General features: G+C 47.3%; 1 protein-coding gene across 1 annotated transcript in view; it reads left to right on the plus strand.

Annotated features, from left to right (window-relative positions):
• The window catches only part of PLCG2 (phospholipase C gamma 2), a 155023-nt gene that overhangs the window by 103850 nt on the left and 31400 nt on the right, over positions 1-19773 (plus strand). The window contains exons 12-21 of the mRNA XM_019634773.1: positions 658-778; positions 1190-1358; positions 5077-5181; positions 6254-6343; positions 6952-7127; positions 8398-8598; positions 9614-9733; positions 14105-14285; positions 15753-15824; positions 18730-18839. Coding sequence (XP_019490318.1) covers positions 658-778; positions 1190-1358; positions 5077-5181; positions 6254-6343; positions 6952-7127; positions 8398-8598; positions 9614-9733; positions 14105-14285; positions 15753-15824; positions 18730-18839 — 1345 coding nt within the window. The remainder of the gene's footprint in view (positions 1-657; positions 779-1189; positions 1359-5076; positions 5182-6253; positions 6344-6951; positions 7128-8397; positions 8599-9613; positions 9734-14104; positions 14286-15752; positions 15825-18729; positions 18840-19773) is intronic.

Below are 19773 nucleotides of genomic sequence, written 5' to 3' on the forward strand. Positions count from 1 at the left end.
TGTATATATATATATATATATATATATATATATATATAAAACCTTTCATCATGGCATCAAACTATAACAGCAGTTATTCCTATAGACTGTTGCCTAGTTTATACTTTCTTCCCCATGGGAAAGAGCAAATGTGAAAGAATTAAGTTTCAAACTGTTAGTTCCTGTTACATCTGAGGGATGAAGATACAGGGAATGTTCACCTTCTATGTAATCTAGTTTTCTGTTTGAATACTTTACTGTGAACCTTTAAGAATAAATTTTCACACTGCTGTGTATTAGTTCCACTAGCAAAAAAGCAAGCCACGGTTCAGGCAAGTAAAATCAGAAAATAAAACACACATAAATGTCTTTTTAGAAAAGAAACATTTAAAATAGTTTCTTTGGGACAAATGTATTGCATTACAAAGGGACCTTTAATTAAACAACCAAAATCTTTCCATAGCCGCACAAGTAACACATGTACACAGGTAACATGTGTCCTCATGTTGGTAGCCTCTGAGTGTAATTATTGATTTGGCCTCCATGTTCTAGTAACTGAGCTGGCATGGGGGTCAGGGCTGATCTTGTAGCTGGCCAGGCAGCATGTCTGCCATCAGTGGACTTGGGCGAGGTGGGGAGTGATGGACAGGTGATGAGGCTGCACGTTTCTCCCATCAGTGGACTGCTGGGATGGGCCGGATGGGAAGCCCATCATCTACCACGGCTGGACACGGACCACAAAGATCAAGTTTGATGACGTCGTGCAAGCCATCAAAGACCATGCCTTTGTGACCTCGAGGTCAGCTGTCTGATTTCCAGGTGGTTCGCCTTTAAGGGGAAGGCAGCTAAGGTTGAGCAGACAGACAGACAGATCCGCACCCCGTACCCCCCACCTGCCACACAGACACACACTCAGACACAAACACACTACCCTGGGTTCCACCTTGACCAAAGTCGCTGCCAGGAAGTCCTCTGCTGAGTGCTGGCGCCCCCTATAGGCCAAGAGCACATGTCACTTCCTGGTTCAGAGAGCCTGGAGGAGGCTGGCGCTAGGAAACCATGTGGCTGTTCAGTGACCTCTGTACCCCATAATGAGCCGACCTGCCCCTCCGCTAGGCAGTCACAGATGGGGTCCCCAGCCACTCTGCCAGGCAGGCGCAGAAGGAGTGCCTGCCCCCTTGCTGAGCCGGCCGGCCTCTGCCACCCGCAGCTTCCCGGTGATCCTGTCCATTGAGGAGCACTGTAGCGTGGAACAGCAGCGCTACATGGCCAGAGTGTTCAAAGAGGTGTTCGGCGACTTGCTGCTGATGAGGCCCACGGAGGCCAGTGCTGACCAGCTGCCCTCACCCAGCCAGCTGCGGGAGAAGATCATCATCAAGGTAGGCGACCTCGGGCTGCTGTCATTCATTCATTCATTCTTTGGTTCATTCAGGAGAGCCAGTGGCTCAGGGCACAGGCTCCAGGTCCCACTGCCCAGGCTCTTACTGCTCTCCTTACTAATCTGTGACCCTGGCCAAGGTCACTTAGCCTCTTGGTGCCTCTGTCTTCTGGGACAGGGCTGGATATAATAAGAACCTACATGGTTAGTGTGCTGTGGGCACATAATGTGAAAGTAGGTGTGCGAGTGCTTACAACTGCGCCCGTCCCATAGCAGGTGCTATGTAAGTAATAACTCACAACCGTGCATTCTTTTGGCACACCTCCACCATGCCCCTCTCTGAATCCCGTGCAAGGTGGCAGGGTTGTTCTAATGACCCAGGCACTGTTCTTGCCCTCAGGAGCTCCCAGTCTAGTGTGGGAGATGGACTGGAGGTTGGCAGCTGCCCAAAAAGGCTACGTGCGCTAATGGGGTGGTGTGCCAAGCGCTGTGGGGAGACATGAGTGATTGCTGTGCCCAGGAGTGCCAGAGATGCCACGGAGAGGGGTGACATTTGGGTATTTGTATGATGAGGATAGAGAGACCAGATATGCAGTGCCTTAAAGCATGTAAGAGTTGATTTCTTCCTCATCTGAGGGGGAGTGTTCTCGAAGCTTTGAGCTCTGGCTCACAAGGTTATCCAGGATCCAAGGTATTGTTCTCCCAGGGAAGGGGTTTTCAGCTGGGGTTCTGGAGACCCCGAAAGAATCCACAGATAGAATTCAGGAGGGGTGGTGTGTGAACTTTGGGAAAAAAACATTGTCTCTTTATTTTTATTAACCTATAAGTAAAAACATTTCCTTCTCTTATGAATATTGGCGATAAGCCTCTTGGGGCTTTGTCATCAGCAGAAATCATGGATATTTTCATATCACATTTACAGTTATTGCAAATATGTCAGAATAATGTTGTACTCATCACCATTTTGAAATTATGGTAGTTATTAGATCTGCCTCTAGATCTTATACAAGATATTATAAAGAAAGAATATCTTTAGTACGCTGTAAATATTTTTTATTTAATATCTTAATAATTATATTTCAATATAATTTGTTTCTCTTATAATTTTATGCAATGTAAACATTATTCTGATAATGGGGTCCACAGTCTTCTCCAGACTTCAACTGGGGAGGCCCCGTGGCATAGATGGTGAAGGCTCTGCCCTAGGGCACCATCCTGCTGTGTGTGGTAGAGCTCCATCTCATAGAAAGGGGCATGTGAGAGGGCCCAGGGCCAGTGATTTCTAGTAAACAAGTGCATGTCAGCTGTACCCATCCCAGCCTGTCCTGTGCTGTGTGAGAACTTAGTCCTATGACCACACCACCTACCTGCAAGGGAGGCTGGGATATGAAGTCTCTAGTAGAGCAACCATTAGTAGAAAGAGTTGGATGGATTTTGTTGACAGCTAGCAGGCTGATATGGAAGGATGGACAGGTGTTTACTTGGCAGATTTTGTCACTGGGTCACTGGATATATTGGGGACAACTCCCTATGTGCCAGGAGGTCACGGTATAGTAGGAAGACAGACCCATCAACAGAGAAGCATGCAACAGTGTCGGGGGGCTTTGGCTGAGGCCCATCCAGAGGAGGGGACGTTGGTGCCCTCAAGACTAAAAGCACCAGCATACTTGGAGGATTTGGCTAAGATCCTGGGGCAGTTTTCATTGAGACGCCAAGAGAAGCATCCAGCATGGGGAAGGCAGGACAAGTGACAGAGGAACCTGGGCCAGGGAGGGCCCCCAGCTTCTTAGGCGTTTGGTCATTGCATCTTCAGGGGACGTCACTGTGTTTCTTTGTTCCCAGCTCACTCATCTGTCGCTTCCCTCTTTTTTTTTTCTTTTTTTTTTTTTTTTTAAAGATTTTTATTGGGGAATTGGGGGAAGGGGAACAGACAAGTTGCTGTCCTTTTGTTCTTCAGTCTAGTTGTGGAGGACATTGCTTCACTGGCCCAAGTTGGCACCATCATTGCTCTCTTCCCAGGTGAGGCAGATCGGTCGCCGGCTTCTGGATGGCAGCTCACTGCGGCTGCTGGCCGCTCACGCTGGCTGCTGGCTACACACGGTAGCCCATGGCAACCCACTGCCACAGGGGCTGCAGCCTATGCCGTCGCCGGCGACTCATGGCAGCCCAGCTCCAGGTTGAGCTGTTGTTCAGCATCTTAGCTGTAGAGGGCAGTGTCACTGGCCCTCATATGTGGGATCCGAACTGGGGCCCTCTGGCATCCCAAGCCAGTTCTTACCCATCGCGCCACTCGGCCAGCCCTTCCCTCTGTTTTTGTTAGGACAGCTCTCTGTGTGTCCCCAGGGAGTTTCAGCTCTTATTTGAGAGTGTAAAGGTCCTTTTAGAGCACTCATTGCCCTACCTGTGGTACATCATGGCTCACCCCTTTCTATTTCAGGGACAAGGGGGTGGAGATAGCATTTGTGATAGAACTAGTGTGTGCTGGGCTAGGCATGGTTGTAAGTATTTTCTTATTCAATCTCATCACAACCCTGCAAGACTTACCCAGGCTCCCTCCCCTCGCCCACTTTACAGATGTGGACACTGAGGTCTGGAGATTAAATGACTCAGTTGAGATTACACAGTTAGCTCTTGCCAAAGAAATAGCTAAAGGCTGTTCAAAATGGAACACCTTTGTCATGCTTTACTGTTTACAGGCATCTTACATGCCCGTTGGCTTACAGGATCCTTCAGAGGTGTCATTATCCCCAGTTTATGGAGGATGTTACTGAGACTGAGAGATTGTCATGTGGTCAAGGTCACACAGCTAGTAAGGTGATAGGCTTTGAATTTAAACCCAGGCCTGACTCCTAAGCATGAGCTCTTTCCACCAGGTCACCCCAACCTTGTCTAGGTTGGGTGGTCAGTACTCACCCAGGTGAGTGTGTTGTAGTCATCATCCTAATCTTACAGATGAGAATTGTGAGGCTCAGAAGTGTGGCCACCTGCCCAGGGTCACACAGCTGATAAAGTGGCAGCAGTGCTGTTTGCACCCAGGCCTCCTTACCCTACATCCTCAGTGTGCCTTCTGTTGCCCTGCACATCCTGTGCCCACTGGGCAGGCTGCTGTCCTTCCTCCCTGTCGGTGTGCTGGAGAATGTCGGGCACATGGGTGGCATCATTGATTCATCAAATACCTTGTCACACACTTACTGTCTGCTGAGCTAGCACAGGAGACCCAACAAGGAATGAAACAAAGTCCCAGGGAACTTTTAACCATTTTTAATGTTCCATTTTAATGGTCCTCATGGGACTTACGAGTATATTCTAGCAGGGAAGACAGAAGACAGACAGACAGATACATAGAAAGACATAGGACTCAGAGTATGAGAAATAACTACCAAGGGCTAGAGAGTGAAGAGATGGGAAGGGGAGTGTGGGCGATTTTCAGATCAGTAGTTGAGGAGAGCTGCTCGGAGGAGGTGACACCGAGCACAGAGCTGAATGTCGTGAGCGAGGAGCCAGGCAGAGAGAACAGACAGTGCAAAGGCCCTGAGGTAGGACGCTGCAGATGGATGCCTGCTGGCTGGCTAATGTGGATGAATGTTTGCTGGCTCAGAGATCCTAAACCTGGGTCTCAAGGGAGTCAGGCTATATGTGTGTGTGTGTATATATATATATATATATATATATATATATATATATATATATATGTTTTTGTTTTGTTTTTTTCCCCTCAGCATAAGAAGCTGGGCCCCCGAGGTGACATAGATGTCAATATGGAGGACAAGAAGGATGAGCACAAGCAGCAGGGTGAACTGTACATGTGGGATGCCATCGACCAGGTGGGTCTTCTTGCAGCCCTTTCCAGAGCCTTGCACGTATCCAAGGACTTCTGGAGAGCTCAGAGAATATTCTTGTCTTACTCCCGTTTTCACCCAAGTGAATTTATCATTACAATGAAACCTTGTTTTTCTTTTATATTTTTAATGTTTTATTTTGAAATAATTTTGTATTCAATATAACACACTACATATTTACACACACACACACACACACACACACACACACACACACACAGAATTGTTCCCATATACCCTTCACCTAGAGTCTCCAAACACTAACATCCCACATAATCAGAGCGTAATTATTGTAACCAGGAAGTTAACATTGGCATATTCCTACTGACGAGTTCATAGACCTTATTACAGTATCAGTATCACCAGTTTGTCCACTAATGTCCTTTTAATGGTCCAGGATCCAACCCGGGATGCAACAATGCATTTAGTTGTCCTAACTCCTTGGTGTCTTCTAATCTGGGACAGTTCTACTGGAAACCTTATTTTTTGGTGAGAATAAGGCATTTTGAGCGCCAGCACCATTTCTTATATTCCTTAACCTAACATGTAAACCCATTTGAGTGTATTTTCACATGTCTATTCGTGTGTCCTAGAAATAAACATTAAAAATGGTTAAAATGATTAAAATTTAAATAAAGAATTAAGTCACAATTACATGTTGAAGAAAGGGTCTCTAGACAAACTGGCTGAGAAATCTTGAAAGTCTTAAAAAATGGATGAAATAGAAGACAGTCTTGACACAAAAAACAATCCCATCATTCATAAAAGGCTTCAAATTAAATATGAAATAGAAATTTGATATTCAGTTAACACCTACCCTTTGATACATTGAATAAAAAAATCCTAAAAATGCCAAGAGAACCCCAAAATAAATAGATGTTTTAAAAGAAACATCTCAAAGAAGATCAAATTCTGTGAAACCACAATAAATGTATGTGAAAGTTATTGAGGCGAGCCCCTAGGGAATGCGGGGGGTGATGCCAGGTGGGAGCCCTGGGCCCCAGATTTAATGGAGCAGAGACTTTGGGGAAGAGCAAATGCTGGTTTTGCTTTCTAGAAATGGACTCGGCACTACTGCGCCATTGCGGATGCCAAGCTGTCCTTCAGCGATGACATTGAACAGACTATGGAAGACGAACTGCCCCAGGTAGGTGGAGACCTCCTAGACTGCTCCTCTCATCCTGTGGCTACCAGGCCTGGATATTCTCAGCCCAAGGAGTTGCCCCTTTGGGTACCAAGGCCTGCCTGGCTCTTCTCTGATTGGCTGGCTGGTCCAGGGGCGTAACCAATGAGGTTCAAGGATCTTTCCTGTTCTCTGAAGGGCCTGAATGGCTTGTGCTCCCTAGGGAGGATGGGGATATTTGGATGTTATGTCCAGCCCCACATCCTGGCTTTCCTGCCCTCTCCCCGTGGGCTGTTGGGCCTCCTTGGTACTGTTTCTTGAGTGTAGCCCCCAGGGCATTATGGCTCTCAGACTTCCTTTGCAATAGAGTTGAGGGCTGAACTGGGAACCCCTTACCCCACCCATGTCTCAGGACTCCTGGAGGCTACCACAGATGAGAGCTGTCAGGAGAAAGTGGTAGACAGTGGCGGGCATTGGAAGCTATCTTCCCAGACCTCTTGAGGTGAGGGCAAGGTGAGGCCAGCCTCTGTCTGTATCCAGCCCTCCAAGTTCTCATGTGAAGAGGGACCAGTCTGGTGATGCTGGGTTTCTGGTCCAGGTTTTCAGAAACCCCTCCTCTCTTCGTTGTCCAGGATACCCCTCCCACAGAGCTGCATTTTGGAGAGAAGTGGTTCCATAAGAAGGTGGAGAAGAGGATAAGTGCTGAGAAGCTGCTGCAGGAATACTGCAACGAAACGGGGGGCAAGGATGGGACCTTCTTGGTGCGGGAGAGCGAGAGGTTCCCCAATGACTACACCCTGTCCTTCTGGTAATGGCCCTCTGCCTTGGGCATGTCCACTTTCCCCCGGCAGCTGGCCAGATGGGAAACTGGGTGGCAAGTGGTGGGCTCTCAGGCCAGACTCAGGCAGGCCTGGACTGGAACCCTGGACTTCATTTAGGCAAAACTTAGTAATCAGTGATATTTCAAGATTAGTGATATTTCAAGACAATATTTAAAAAAAAAGAGAAGTTTTACAAAAAAATTCGTGATGAACAAAATATCAGCATTTTAAATAAAGATGGGATCTGAGCCCTTCACTTAATACAATATGGCCTCACTCACGTGCCCCGAATTCCAGTCCTGGAACAGGTGGTATGACCCTGGGCCATTCACTCAGCCTCCTGAATTCTCCATCTCCTTGTCTCTAAAATACAGATTCTAAAGGCAGCCTTATGGAGCTGTCGTGATCTTTCTTATTCATTCATCCATCCATCCACCCATCCACCCACCCACCCACTCACTCACTCACTCACGCATCCATCTGTGCTTTCATTCATTAAAAGATACTTATCAAGTGCTAGCTCTGTGGTCAGTACTGTGATTTAGCAGTGACGAGACAGACAGGGTCCCTGTCCTGATGGAGATTAGAGTCTGGTGGAGAAGATGGACAATGAACAAGTAGTCATGCAAATGATACATCATTGTAGTTGGATAAGTGCAGTGAGAAAAATGCAAGATGTTATGAAAGTCTTTTAGAGGGAATCTAAGGTAATGTTGGAGGTCCGGGGGTACGACGACTTCCTGAAAAAAGTAGCTTTAAAATGAGACCTGAAGGATAAAAAATGATAATAACAGCATACAAATAATCATGATAACACATGCTTATTATGTGCCAGGCAACACATTTTATGTGTGACCTCGTTCAAGCTTCAGGACAACTCCATGAGGGAAAATATTGTTATTATCGTTGTTTGACCACTAAGATAATAAGAGAGGACAGGTCGTGTGTTCAAGGTGGCTCGTAAGTGGCACAGTCAGGATTTGAACCTACGTCATCTGGCTCCAAAGTAGGAAGTTATGTAGGTAAAAAGGGGCAAGTGGGTGGAGGAAGTAGGTAGAATGTTCTGGAATCCAGGTCAAAGGATCAACCTGTGCTAAAACCCCAGGCCTGCTGTCGGAGCAAGGGGAGGCCAGTATGGTCACACCTCGCAGGGTCCCTGGCTGCAATTCTGGCCCTGGCCTGTGTTCTCTGATGCTCAGGGTGCAGGAAGGGCCAGCTGACCGATCCTGGGCACTGATATTGTCCCCCTCCCCGCAGGCGGTCCAACCGGGTTCAGCACTGCCGGATCCGCTCCACCATGGAGGGCGGGATCATGAAGTACTACCTGACTGACAACCTCATGTTCACCAGCATCTATGCCCTCATCCAGCACTACCGTGAGACACACCTGCGCTGTGCCGACTTCGAGCTCCGGCTCACTGACCCTGTGCCCAACCCCAACCCCCATGAATCAAAGCCGTACGTGAGCCCATTGCTCTTGGGGCAGCACCTCTCAGGCAGCAACTCCATGGGTTCAGTGGAGCGCAGACACCCTTGCAGACCGTGTTCACCAATCAGAAAAGCCAGCCTCGTGGATATGCTGGACCCCAATTCCCCTGTAGCTCGCCCTCTGGGATCTCTTAAAGTTCCCGGGGTGGTCACAGTTTTCAAAAACCTGCTCTCCTTTATTTTTGCCCCACGTTCTCTTTTCTCTCCCTTCCTTTCTTCTACTTTTTCTTCATGGTCCTGAGCTCCTGAGCCTTGATTTTCAGAGGTTAATTTTGGCTTGGTGCTATCCTTTTGCTTGTCAAAGCTTATTCCTGTTCTGAAAGCGAACAAGGAAAGAGCCATTATAAAGGTTTCCCCTTCCTTATTTTTTACCTGGTAAACTGAATATCAGTTATGCCTTGCAAAGGGTTAACCCATTCTGGAAACAAAGAAAAAAGCAAGTTTTAAGCAGAAGGCTGTTAAAATGCACATTTCTGAGAAAGCCAGATAACTTACGGCAGCTTTATATAATGTTTTACATCTTTTGTCTATATTCATACGGGCTGCCTTTTAAAATTTGTTGTTTCACATCATCTTTTCAAGTAACCAAAGACCAACTAAACAAAAACTCTGTCTAAAACGCTACTTCCTGTGTTCTCTGAGAGCCTCCTATTGTCTGAGATGCTCTGCAGTGGCTTGTCCCATCCTCTGAGGCTGGCTCTTCAGAGTTGGGCCAATGTGGGGTGGGGGAGTGGGAGGAATAAAGATTAGTTGACTTATTCCCTTGTGCTCCAAACAGACCCACTACATGAACATTTCACCCAAACTATGTGTGTCTTGGTGGCCTTTTTAAAAAAATGCCATCTTCAGAAGCGTTTTGGATCGGAGGCCCACTGTGTAGTTTCCACAATGGTTCCTGGGGCTATATTTCAGGCCTCCTCAGCCCACTGTGTCCTCCTCTGCGGCTGGCCCTCTCACTTGACCATTTCCTGGTCCTTTGCTGCAGGTGGTACTACGATGGGCTGAGCCGTGGAGAAGCGGAGGACATGCTGATGAGGGTTCCCCGGGATGGGGCCTTTCTCATCCGGAAACGGGAAGGTAGCGACTCCTACGCCATCACCTTCAGGTAAGTCCACAGGCTGGAGCCTGCTGCCTGCTCTCCAGAGGAGGTTTAGGAAGGCCAGGTGTGGGGAACACAGGGGGACCTGCCGGTGGAGGTTTAGGTCACAGCGACTCTCCCAAGAGGCTCAACAACGACGACAATAATAATAATAATGATGTGCTCTCAGTGTGCTGGGCCCTGGTCTGTTTTCTTGAGAATAATGTTTTATATGAACTCCATCTTCTTAACAAGTCTGTGACTGTGATCTGTGTCTGAGGAAGAAACAGGAACAGAGTAGTTAAGTAAGTTGCTGAGACACTCAGCCGGGAAGTAGTGGAGCTGGGATTCGAACCCCGGCAGCCCAGGCAGCCCAGATCAGTGATGTTATAGATCTGACATCCTCCTATTTTCTCTTGCCACCCAGCACTGCCAGTGGGAAGGTTGTATGGACCAACCATCTCTAGGACTGTGGTTCTCTACTTTAATTCCACCCCAAGACACCTGATTCCTCCAGTTTCCACCAATGACAGTGTTGGGGAGGCGGGATTCAGACCAAGTTCCTCCTACTGTCCCTTTGTCTTCCCAGCTCCTGTTTATTCTTGATGATGGTGATAGAATGCTGGCTACTGTATATTGAGTTCCTAACTAATGTTCCAGATACTGGCTTGTCTTTGAGATTTCATCTGGTTGAGTCCTTCATTGTAGCTGGTGAGGGGTAGATCCAGTAAGGAAATGGGGGCCCAGAGAGGTTAAGTGACTTGTCTAGAGCCACACAGCCTAGTCCTGGGATGAGTCAGAATTTTAGACTCAGGCCTGTTGACCTCCAAAGCCTGTGTTCTTCCTTCACTGTGAGGTCTCAAGCAAGAGGCCAGTGGGTCAAATTGGGCCTGTGGATGCTTTGCTCAGGTTTGCATGGTGATGTGAAAATGTAAGAAATTTCACTTGAGAATTCAGATTGCTGCTGATTGAGGTAGAAGCTCTGGGCCCATGTCCCCATTTGGTGATGGTGGTTACCAGCTGCACAGGAGGGGCCCCGCTGTGCCCAGGCCACTCCTGTTCCTTCCATCCTATTGTCCTGCCAGGTGGCCCTCTGGGCATTTGGATTTGTCCTCTTCTCCTCCAGTTATCCCTGAGCTGCCTTCTTGGTGGGCGATTATCACTAATGTTTACCAAGGACCTACTGTGTGCTTACTGTGCGCCGACTCCAGCCAGCACGGCTCTTTTGTGTTTTGTGCTGCCAGCAGGGATGCCCTGGGCTTCTTGACATTGGTGCCTCTACCCTTTGCCCTGTTCCCCAAAGCTCTTAGTGGTTCCTCCTCTGCCTGGATGGGAACTGGGCGTGTTTAATTGAACATCTTGTACAGCCACCATGCTGGGTGTTGGGGATCATGCCGTAGTTCTTTCAATCAGTCAGGATACTTTTGAGTACAAGTGACAAATCAAACTCGATGGCTGAAACAAACAAAAAGGGTATGATTTGTTCGCTACCAACTGAGATGCTCAAGAGGTAACACTGGCTTTTGACAGGCTTGGAGACAGGTCTCACCTGACAGTCTTCAGGAGACTAGCTCTGTGTGTCTTGGTGCTCCTCTCCACGGCTTCATTCTCAGGTGGCTTTCTCTTGGGGTGCTAGGACAGTGCCCAGGAGAAAGGACGAGTCCTGTGATGTACTCCCACTGTCCCCTGCTTGAGCTGGGTGCTATGATTCTGATTGGGCACCCTCCAGCTCACAGTGGGGTTGGGGTCACTTCACTAGAACCACATATATGAAAATGAGGGGGGGGTCCCCAGATTGATGCTTGATGTATATATGTTCACCATTCTGTTTGTGTGTCTGTCCTCCCCATGAGATTGGAGGCACCCTGAAGGCTGTGGTGTTTCATTTTTAGGAATCAGTAAATGCTCAACGAGCACCTACTATGTGCTAGTCCCTGTACATGCTCAATGCGCACCTACCATGTGCTAGTCCCTGTGCCGAGCCCCAGAAATGTGGGAATGATAAACACAGCCTGGTCCTGCTGTCACAAAGCCAACAGTCTGGTGGGGATGAGAGAGGTCACCTTGCTCACAAGCGTTCCTTGCTTTTGACCAGTTTCCTCTTACCTTGCATGAGGTGGGAGACAGCAGATGGTCAGCAAGTGCTGACTGAATGAGTCAGCCATGAGGTCGGTTACTCTGTCAGGGAAGCTTAGTCCAGCAGGTGGTGTCTCAAAGAGGAGGGGTTGGGAAAGGATATTTCCACCATGGTGGGGTGGTGAACGTCTCTGGCCTCCCCGCGCTGCATGCCTGTTGAGGGCCCTCAGTCACTGTCATAGTCAAAATGACCTCTTCCTGCCCTGGTCGCACACGTTTGTTCAGACTCACGCTGATCCGGGTGTGCGGTGGGCATCTCTGTCCCTCGTTGAGAAGCACTGCCTCTGGGAGGAGAGTCACCTAAAAACAGATTGCTGTACTAGTGTGTGATAAGTGTCTCAGAGAGTGGTCAGGCAGCGGGACAGAGGGGGAACAGGCGTTCTATGGGGACAGGGTGGGGGATGTGCTTCAGGCAGAGGGAGAGCACAGGCCTGGAGGAACTTTTCCTCTTCTTCCTCCCCCCACATACATTTGTGGAGTACCTCTCCTATGCCGGGCGCTGTTCTTGGCTCTGAGAACATATACTGAATTTCTGGCTGCATTTCCACAGGAGAGGAGAAGCATCTGTTTTCCAGTCCATGCAAAGAGATGAAGTTGTTGTCTGGGCGTGCTGGGTGGGAGGTGTCCCTTGGTGGGACCAGAGGCTTCTTGGTGAAGTGAAGACCTCAGGACGTGGCGCCCTCTGACCTATAGCAACACAGTCCAGGAGGGCTGAAGTCACAACTTCTACTTCAGCCCTGCTCCTGTTTCCATCTCTTGCCCAGGGAAACTTGACTTTGTTTATATTTTCCTAACCATTCATTCGCTGAGTACCCTCTCGGTGCTGGACACACTGCACAGGGCTTGCCTTGGGTAAGCTTACATTTGCCAGATGGGAGCTTTGAATCCCCAGCACTGGAGGTGAGGAAACTGAGGCTCAGAGAGGTGACCCATGCTCTTAATACCCCAGAGCCCCCTGCCCTAGGACGCTTTTGTAAAAACCTTTAAAATGAATTTTTTAATGGTATAGTCTTCTTGTAAAAAAATTAAGACAGTGCAATGAAGGCTGAAGTCTCTGGTGGTCCTACTTATCATAATCCTCATCTTGCAGAAAGTAGAGTTTTCTGACGGGTGTCTCCATCGAGACTTTAAAAAAAAATATTGACGTACATATGTATGCACCTATGGAAAATATAAAGTGCCATTTTGTGTGTGGGTAATCTGTTCTCGTTTTAAAAAATACAAATGGGATCATCCTATAATCTCATTCTGCAGCTTGTTTTTCCACTCAGCAGTATTTCTTTTTCTTTCTTTCTTTTTTTTTTTTTTAAATTTAATTTATTAAAGACTGCAAATGGGCTACTGACACAGAAGTCTTCTAGCAATTATTACAGGGCTTTTTGAAGAAATGGCTTAAACAGGACATGTGTTTTAAAACCATAAAAAAGGTCTCTCAGGTGCAACATTTTTAAAAGATGAGTAGTTCGCCTATAGTAACTGTGCTGTTAGACAGTTTTAATAAAAAGATGCTCTTGGCTGTAAAGTTAAGGTCAAAACTTATTTTCCCAAATGTTTCTATTCTTGCTGATGAAAGCTAGTAAGACTGAGGAGTCTGTTCTGTATTGGCTTCCCCCCCCCCCTTGTTTCAAATGGCTGAGGAAATAAAAGACTTATTTCCTTTTGGGGGAAAGAAAATTCCGCTGTTGCACTAGTTGGTTCATTTTTAGATAAGATTTAAGGATTCGGGCACCAAGTCCCAGAGTTCGAGAGTAGAGATGGGGAAACATTTTCTATAAAGGGCCAGAGGGTAAATATTTTAGGCCTGGCAAACCATATGATCTCTGTTGCAACTATTTGGCTTTGCCCTTGTAGAGTGAATTCAGCTACAGGCAATACATAAACAAATGAACGTGGCCATGTTTCAATAAAACTTTATTTACAAAAACGGGGTGGGGCGGGTTTGGCCTGTGGGCCATAGTTTGCTGATCCTGATCTGGACACTAGGGTATTCCCAAAAAGTCAAGTTCTGCAGTTGGGGAGGAGTAGCAGGCGAGAGGAACTAGCTGTTGAGTCATTCCCCTTATTTGTCCTGAGGTACAGGCTCCTCTGTATCTGCTCTGAAAAGACCCACATTATTGTATTCCATAGGAGCGCTGCATCCTTGTACAACCTGGTCCCCTAAGAATGGACAGCTAGGTTGTTTCTAAGACGCAGGGATTATAGAGCAGTTGTCTGGTTGCCAGGTTCTTGGTGTGTCAGCCCAGTGTGATCTTCCCCCTCCAGGGCCAGGGGCAAGGTGAAGCACTGTCGCATCAACCGGGATGGCCGGCACTTTGTGCTGGGGACCTCCGCCTACTTCGAGAGTCTGGTGGAGCTCGTCAGTTACTACGAGAAGCACGCGCTCTACCGAAAGATGAGACTGCGCTACCCCGTGACCCCTGAGCTCCTGGAACGCTACAATATGGTACGCGGTTGACTCACTAGTGATTTGGTGGAATGTCTCGTCTGAGGTTCTGAGGCATCTGTTCATTCCGCAAACTTTTATGGTGCACTAAACCATGTATCTGATACCCCAAGGATACAAAATTGAACACAGTGGACAAAGACCCTGATCTCATGCTGGTTGCAGTCTAGTGTAGGCGAGACAGGTAATACATGAGATAAATTTAAAAAAAAATACAGAGCATGTGTCAGATGGTGATAAGTGCTATGGAGAAAAACAAACTGGGCAGGTGAACAAGTGGATACAGAGTGATGGGGAAATGGTCGCCATTCTGAAAGGTGGCCTGGGAAGATGTCACTGAGAAGGCGACATTTGAGCAGACACTAGTGGAGGTGAAGCAGTGGGTCATGCTGCTTCGTGGAGGAAGAAGGAACAGCGAGTGCAAAGGTCCTGAGGTAAGGGTGTGCCTGGAGACACAGAGAAGAAGCTGGTGTGGCTGGAATTGAGTGAGCTAAGATAGGGGTAGAACTTAATAAGGATGGGGATTAATAGAGGGCAGCATGGTGTAGGGTCATTGTAAGACACTTGCTTTTATTCTGAGCTATTGGAGGGTTCTGAGCCGAAAAAAGACCTGATCTGGTGACCACGTCTCAGTTTCTATCCAGTGCATTTATTAACTTACTGAAAAGAGATGTATGGTGCACCTACCAGGTGCCAGGAACTGTTCTAGGTAACTGGGAGTATGGTGGGTCAAGTCTGCCCTTGGGAAATTTAGGTTTTAGGTAGGGGAGCTGGATAACAGATAATCACATAAATTAGGTGCCTCCAGGCAGTGTGAATTACAACCAAAGAAAATCAAACAGGATGGTGCTGTAAGGGGTGGGCACCATTAGATTGGGGCAGGGGAGGTCAGGGAAGGCCTCGTGCAGAGGGTTAAAATGCGAGCTGAAAACTAGAGGAGAGGATGAATTGGCCATGGTGGCTGAGAAGGAAGCCGATTCTAGGGGGAGGAACAGGCACAGCACGAGCCTTGAGGGGACTCTGAGGGACAGAATGGTGGCCAGTGTGACTAGAGCCCAGTGAGAGATAGTAGAGGGCAGGATGGGTCTTCGGTGAGTGCAGTAAATGTTTAACCAGCTCTCTTGAGAAAAGAAGCCCTGGTTTGTGGCATTTGCCAGTTGCCATGGTGTAAATACTTTCATGGCAGACAGTTTCAAGCTACTGACACTGAATGCAGGTGAGAAAGAGACATGGCACATAGTAGGCCAGGATAGGGGCCTTTCTCGTTTTGGGGTAAAGCTTCCAAGTTTTGGGGAACTTCGTGATAGCTCCTTACTGTCTCTACCCATGAGGCATGAGTGAACTGTGAAGTTTCAGCTCTTTGACCAGCAGGTAAGAAAGCACAGGAACACCTGAAATCCTCGTTCAGTTTAAGGGGTATCCCAGGAGCATGGATGGTCCCATTTATGTGTCTTCGTTCTTTTTCAGGAAAGAGATATAAACTCCCTGTATGACGTCAGCAGAATGTATGTGGATCCCAGTGAAATCAGCCCTTCTATGGTACAGTGCCGACCTTTAATTCACACTCTTTCCTGGTCCCCAGATGGACATGGAGTCCCCCCACTTCTCCTCCTCCTCTCCCCACCCCATCGTAACAGGGCAAGGGAACATTTTGGAAAACTTGGCCAAAAAAAAAAAATAATAAAAAAAAAATTTTTTTTTTTTTTAGAAGAAATGATTGACAATATGACATCTAGTTTCAGGGAAGAGGTTAATAGAAATCCATCTAAATGCAACTATGCCTTGCTACAATTCTGAGGTTTGATGAACCACCTTTGGGCCAAATGGCTTCTAATTAAAAATCTTTCAAATGTCTCTTGCTCACCGACTGAGTTGAGAGCGTTTATAAATTCTGTTTGTTTCGCTGACCTCCTTGCAGTGTGAACGCTATCTCCTATTCCCACCCTGGCTGTTGTGTAATTTCATGCAGGGAGGGAGGGAGTTTACTCTTTGCCCCCAGCTCTTCCTGGCTCTGGCTTCATCTCAAATTTAGTGTGAGCCTGTGGAGGAAGAATGATGCGAATTTTCTGTTTGGGTGCGGGGTGTGTGGGGGGGTGCTGTCTGGCACACGATTTGTGTACAGTTCTTGATTAAAAAGGGACCCCACTGGTGGGCTCTGTAGAAATCCAGAGACATATATCTTTTCCTTTTTTAAAACTTATAATCCTTGGCCACAGCACATCCCTTTCAGCAGGAAATGAAGTCTCAAAAAGTGGTAGACAAATGGAGCTGTGTGAAAAACGTTTAGGGGACTTAGCTTAATTGTGAGAGCTTTTATTGGAAGTGAGGAATGCTTTGGTAATGAGAATGACATGGCCTCATTTGGGGGCCAGATGTCGGGGATTGGGGGGGGGGTTAGGTAAACTGAGGAACACACAGTTTGACTCAAGGGCAGCCAGCCACTCCCCGTGAACGTGGATCCTTTCCAGGGAGCAGGCCAGGCCTGATTTCTCAAGATAAGCCAATAATCTAGATGTTTTATGTGCAATTTCCCCATGTTTAAGTCCTGGCAAGTGAACCAAGTTAAAGAGAAAAATCTTCCTATGCCATTGGGTCACTTTTGGTCCTCACTCTTCTTGTTAACCCTAAAATGAACTCCTCCACATGTGATGCTTTGGGTATCTTTTGCATTCTTCCCTTTGGATGAGTTGTTAGAACTGGAATGACTGGATCAATAATAGGTAACATATCGATGATCACACATCAAGCAATGTTCTAAGCACTTGACAGCTCATTAATCTTCACAAAAGCCATGCAATGGGTACTATTTTTTTGTGCCCATTGTACAGATGAGGAAGCTGAGGCACATAGAGGTTGAATATTGAATAATTGCTGAGGTCACATAGCTAGGAAGGTTTGGAGCTGCGATGTATGCGCTCTCAGCCACTTTTCATTGCCACACGCCTACTTGGTCATCTGATGGATGGCTTGTTTCTGTGTAGTTCATGAAGGACCATCTGTCAGGCTGGAGACTTGCTCCTTCTGGAAGCCATGATACGGCACCGCCACCTCTACCACTGGCTGTATCTTCCTTGTGGCCTTGGAGCCTGGCAGTGACCTGTGGAGTTTCATGGCGAAAGATGTGGCTTCGATCCTTATGTCCACCCTGAAAGCAAGATGTGCTGGTAGAGCAGGCTCTATTTGCAGGTGGGGGAGACAAGGGCGGGAGACCTGGTTAGCCTCCGCTTGGAGCCTCCTATGGCAGAGCCTGTAGAACCCAGATTAGATTGCTTCTTAAGGAACATCATGAGCTATGGCAATAACTTACATTGACGATTCATCTCTGAGCTGAGCCACTTACCAGCTGGTTAACCTTGGGCAAAGATACTTCATCTCTCTGTACCTCGGTTTCCCCATCTGTAAAATGGGCATGGTAATGCTGCTCCTACCTGTTAGGATTTTTGGGAGAATTAAAGAAGAGACTATAGATAAAATGCCTAGAGCAGTGCTTTGACTATAGTAAGCCCTTCAGAAATGCTCGATATTGTCATTTTTATCATTACATGCATTATCTCATTTAATAGTCTCAACAACCCTGTGAAGCATGTCAAGTTTTAATTCCCATTTCACAGATGGGGAAACTGAGGCTGAGAGAGCCTCAAGGTTATATAGGAGTAAGGGGCAGAGCAATAACTTGAACCCACATATTTGACTCCGTAGCCTGTGCTCTAAGGAACACTTTTACTGGATTCCTTGTAAAACCCCTATTCCTGTTTCCTTGGGTAGGGGGAGGGGAAAGTTGCTATCTAAGCAGGTTTGACACTTTCAGAGGTTTTCCCATTAATCTTTGCTTGCTGTGTGGGTGTTCATTTTGCCATGGGTTTATTGCTTGCCAAGCAGCAGGCATTAAAGCACAGTCATCACAGAAAATTTTTATCCTGAGTACGTTCTGGCTTACTTGTTTCTGCCAATGCAGAGGCCACCTTTTGATGAATATAATGGAGGAGCGCCTCAGTGACTCTTGCAAAATGTCAGTGTCCTGCAGGAGTCTAGTTAGGGGATTTCTGACCTAGGTAAACTATTGGTGAGGCCCTGCAGGGCCTGGAACAGTGTTGAGTTTGAACTTCTGGGAGGGTTTATTGAGCATGGGCACTGAGGACTTCAGAGATGGTGGTGTGGCTTAACCTAAAAGTATAGCCTTTCTTTGTTGAGGAAATTGAGAGATTTGGGGTGACTCTGAGGTGGCCTTGGCTCTGACAAGGCCAGTCCCCATCCTCCCTCCCTGGAGACTTTTTAGGACTACGGTTCCTTTGCAATGTCAGAACTTCGCCAGCAGATGGCACTGTAACCTCGGACTGAAGCCTCCCACTTCTAATAAGAAGAGCCAAATATGCCAGGGAAAGCAGTCGCCTCCCTCCGCTCACGTCGGCCGGCCTGACCTTTTTTTTCTTGTTTTCCCTGAAAGCCTCAGAGAACCGTGAAAGCTCTGTATGACTACAAAGCCAAGCAGAGTGATGAGCTGAGCTTCTGCCGTGGTGCCCTCATTCACAACGTCTCCAAGGAGCCCGGGGGCTGGTAAGGCTGAGCCGCTTGGTAGATACACTTGACTGGTCCCCATTCTTGGTGGTGCGACTCAAGTGCTGGCTGAGCTCTGACCCCTTGTATCTGCGTTCTGAGCTGGCTTTTGTCTGTCGTACCTTCTCTGGCTTGATGCGTGCATGCTCTATTCAGAAAAGTGGATAAACAACAGTAATAATTATCATATATTATATATTATTTTATTTGTAATAGCAGCTGCCATTTATTGAGGCCTTACTGTGTGCCATGCACTATGCTAATTGCTTTTACATGTCATCTAACCAAATCCTCATTCTAAACCTGTGGAGTTAATGACTATGATTATCCGTAGTACCTTATAGATGTGGCCAATGAGGCTTTCCAAAGTTGCCCAACTACTGGTAGTGCAGGCTCTTCCATTACACAAGCCTGTGCGTTATTTTAAATTCACATGCTTATGCTATGGCTTAGTCCTGTGCCCTGTGCAATGGCCCCATCCTGGATTGAAAAGGGCACATTTTTTTTTAGGCCAAAGGTACCTAGGTGTGCTAGGGTTTAGTTACCTCCAACCCCTTTTCACCTGGGAAGAATAATTCGCTGCCCACCCATAGGTCCCAGGGCAGGTGGGTTTGTGGGATGATTTCCACCTTAGACCAATAAGAACTCGTTCATTAGCATGAGCACTGGCAGAGATTCAAGGTCCCCACAATGCCGGAATCTCTTCCTCCCACAAGATAGCTGGGCCTGACCTAGAAATCGGAATAGCAGCTCGAGTTGAGTGCCTCTGTGTCAAGCACCATTTTAAACACTGACTTCAAGACCTAACTGAATCCACACAATGACCCTATAAGGTTCTTTCTTTTGTTACCTACATCTTACAGACAAGGAAACTGAGGCACAGAGAAGTACAGTAACTTGTCCAGGGCCACACAGCAGGCTGAGATTTGAAGCC

Source organism: Hipposideros armiger, unplaced genomic scaffold, assembly GCF_001890085.2.
Source record: "Hipposideros armiger isolate ML-2016 unplaced genomic scaffold, ASM189008v1 scaffold_19, whole genome shotgun sequence".
In the NCBI taxonomy this organism is placed as follows: domain Eukaryota; kingdom Metazoa; phylum Chordata; class Mammalia; order Chiroptera; family Hipposideridae; genus Hipposideros; species Hipposideros armiger.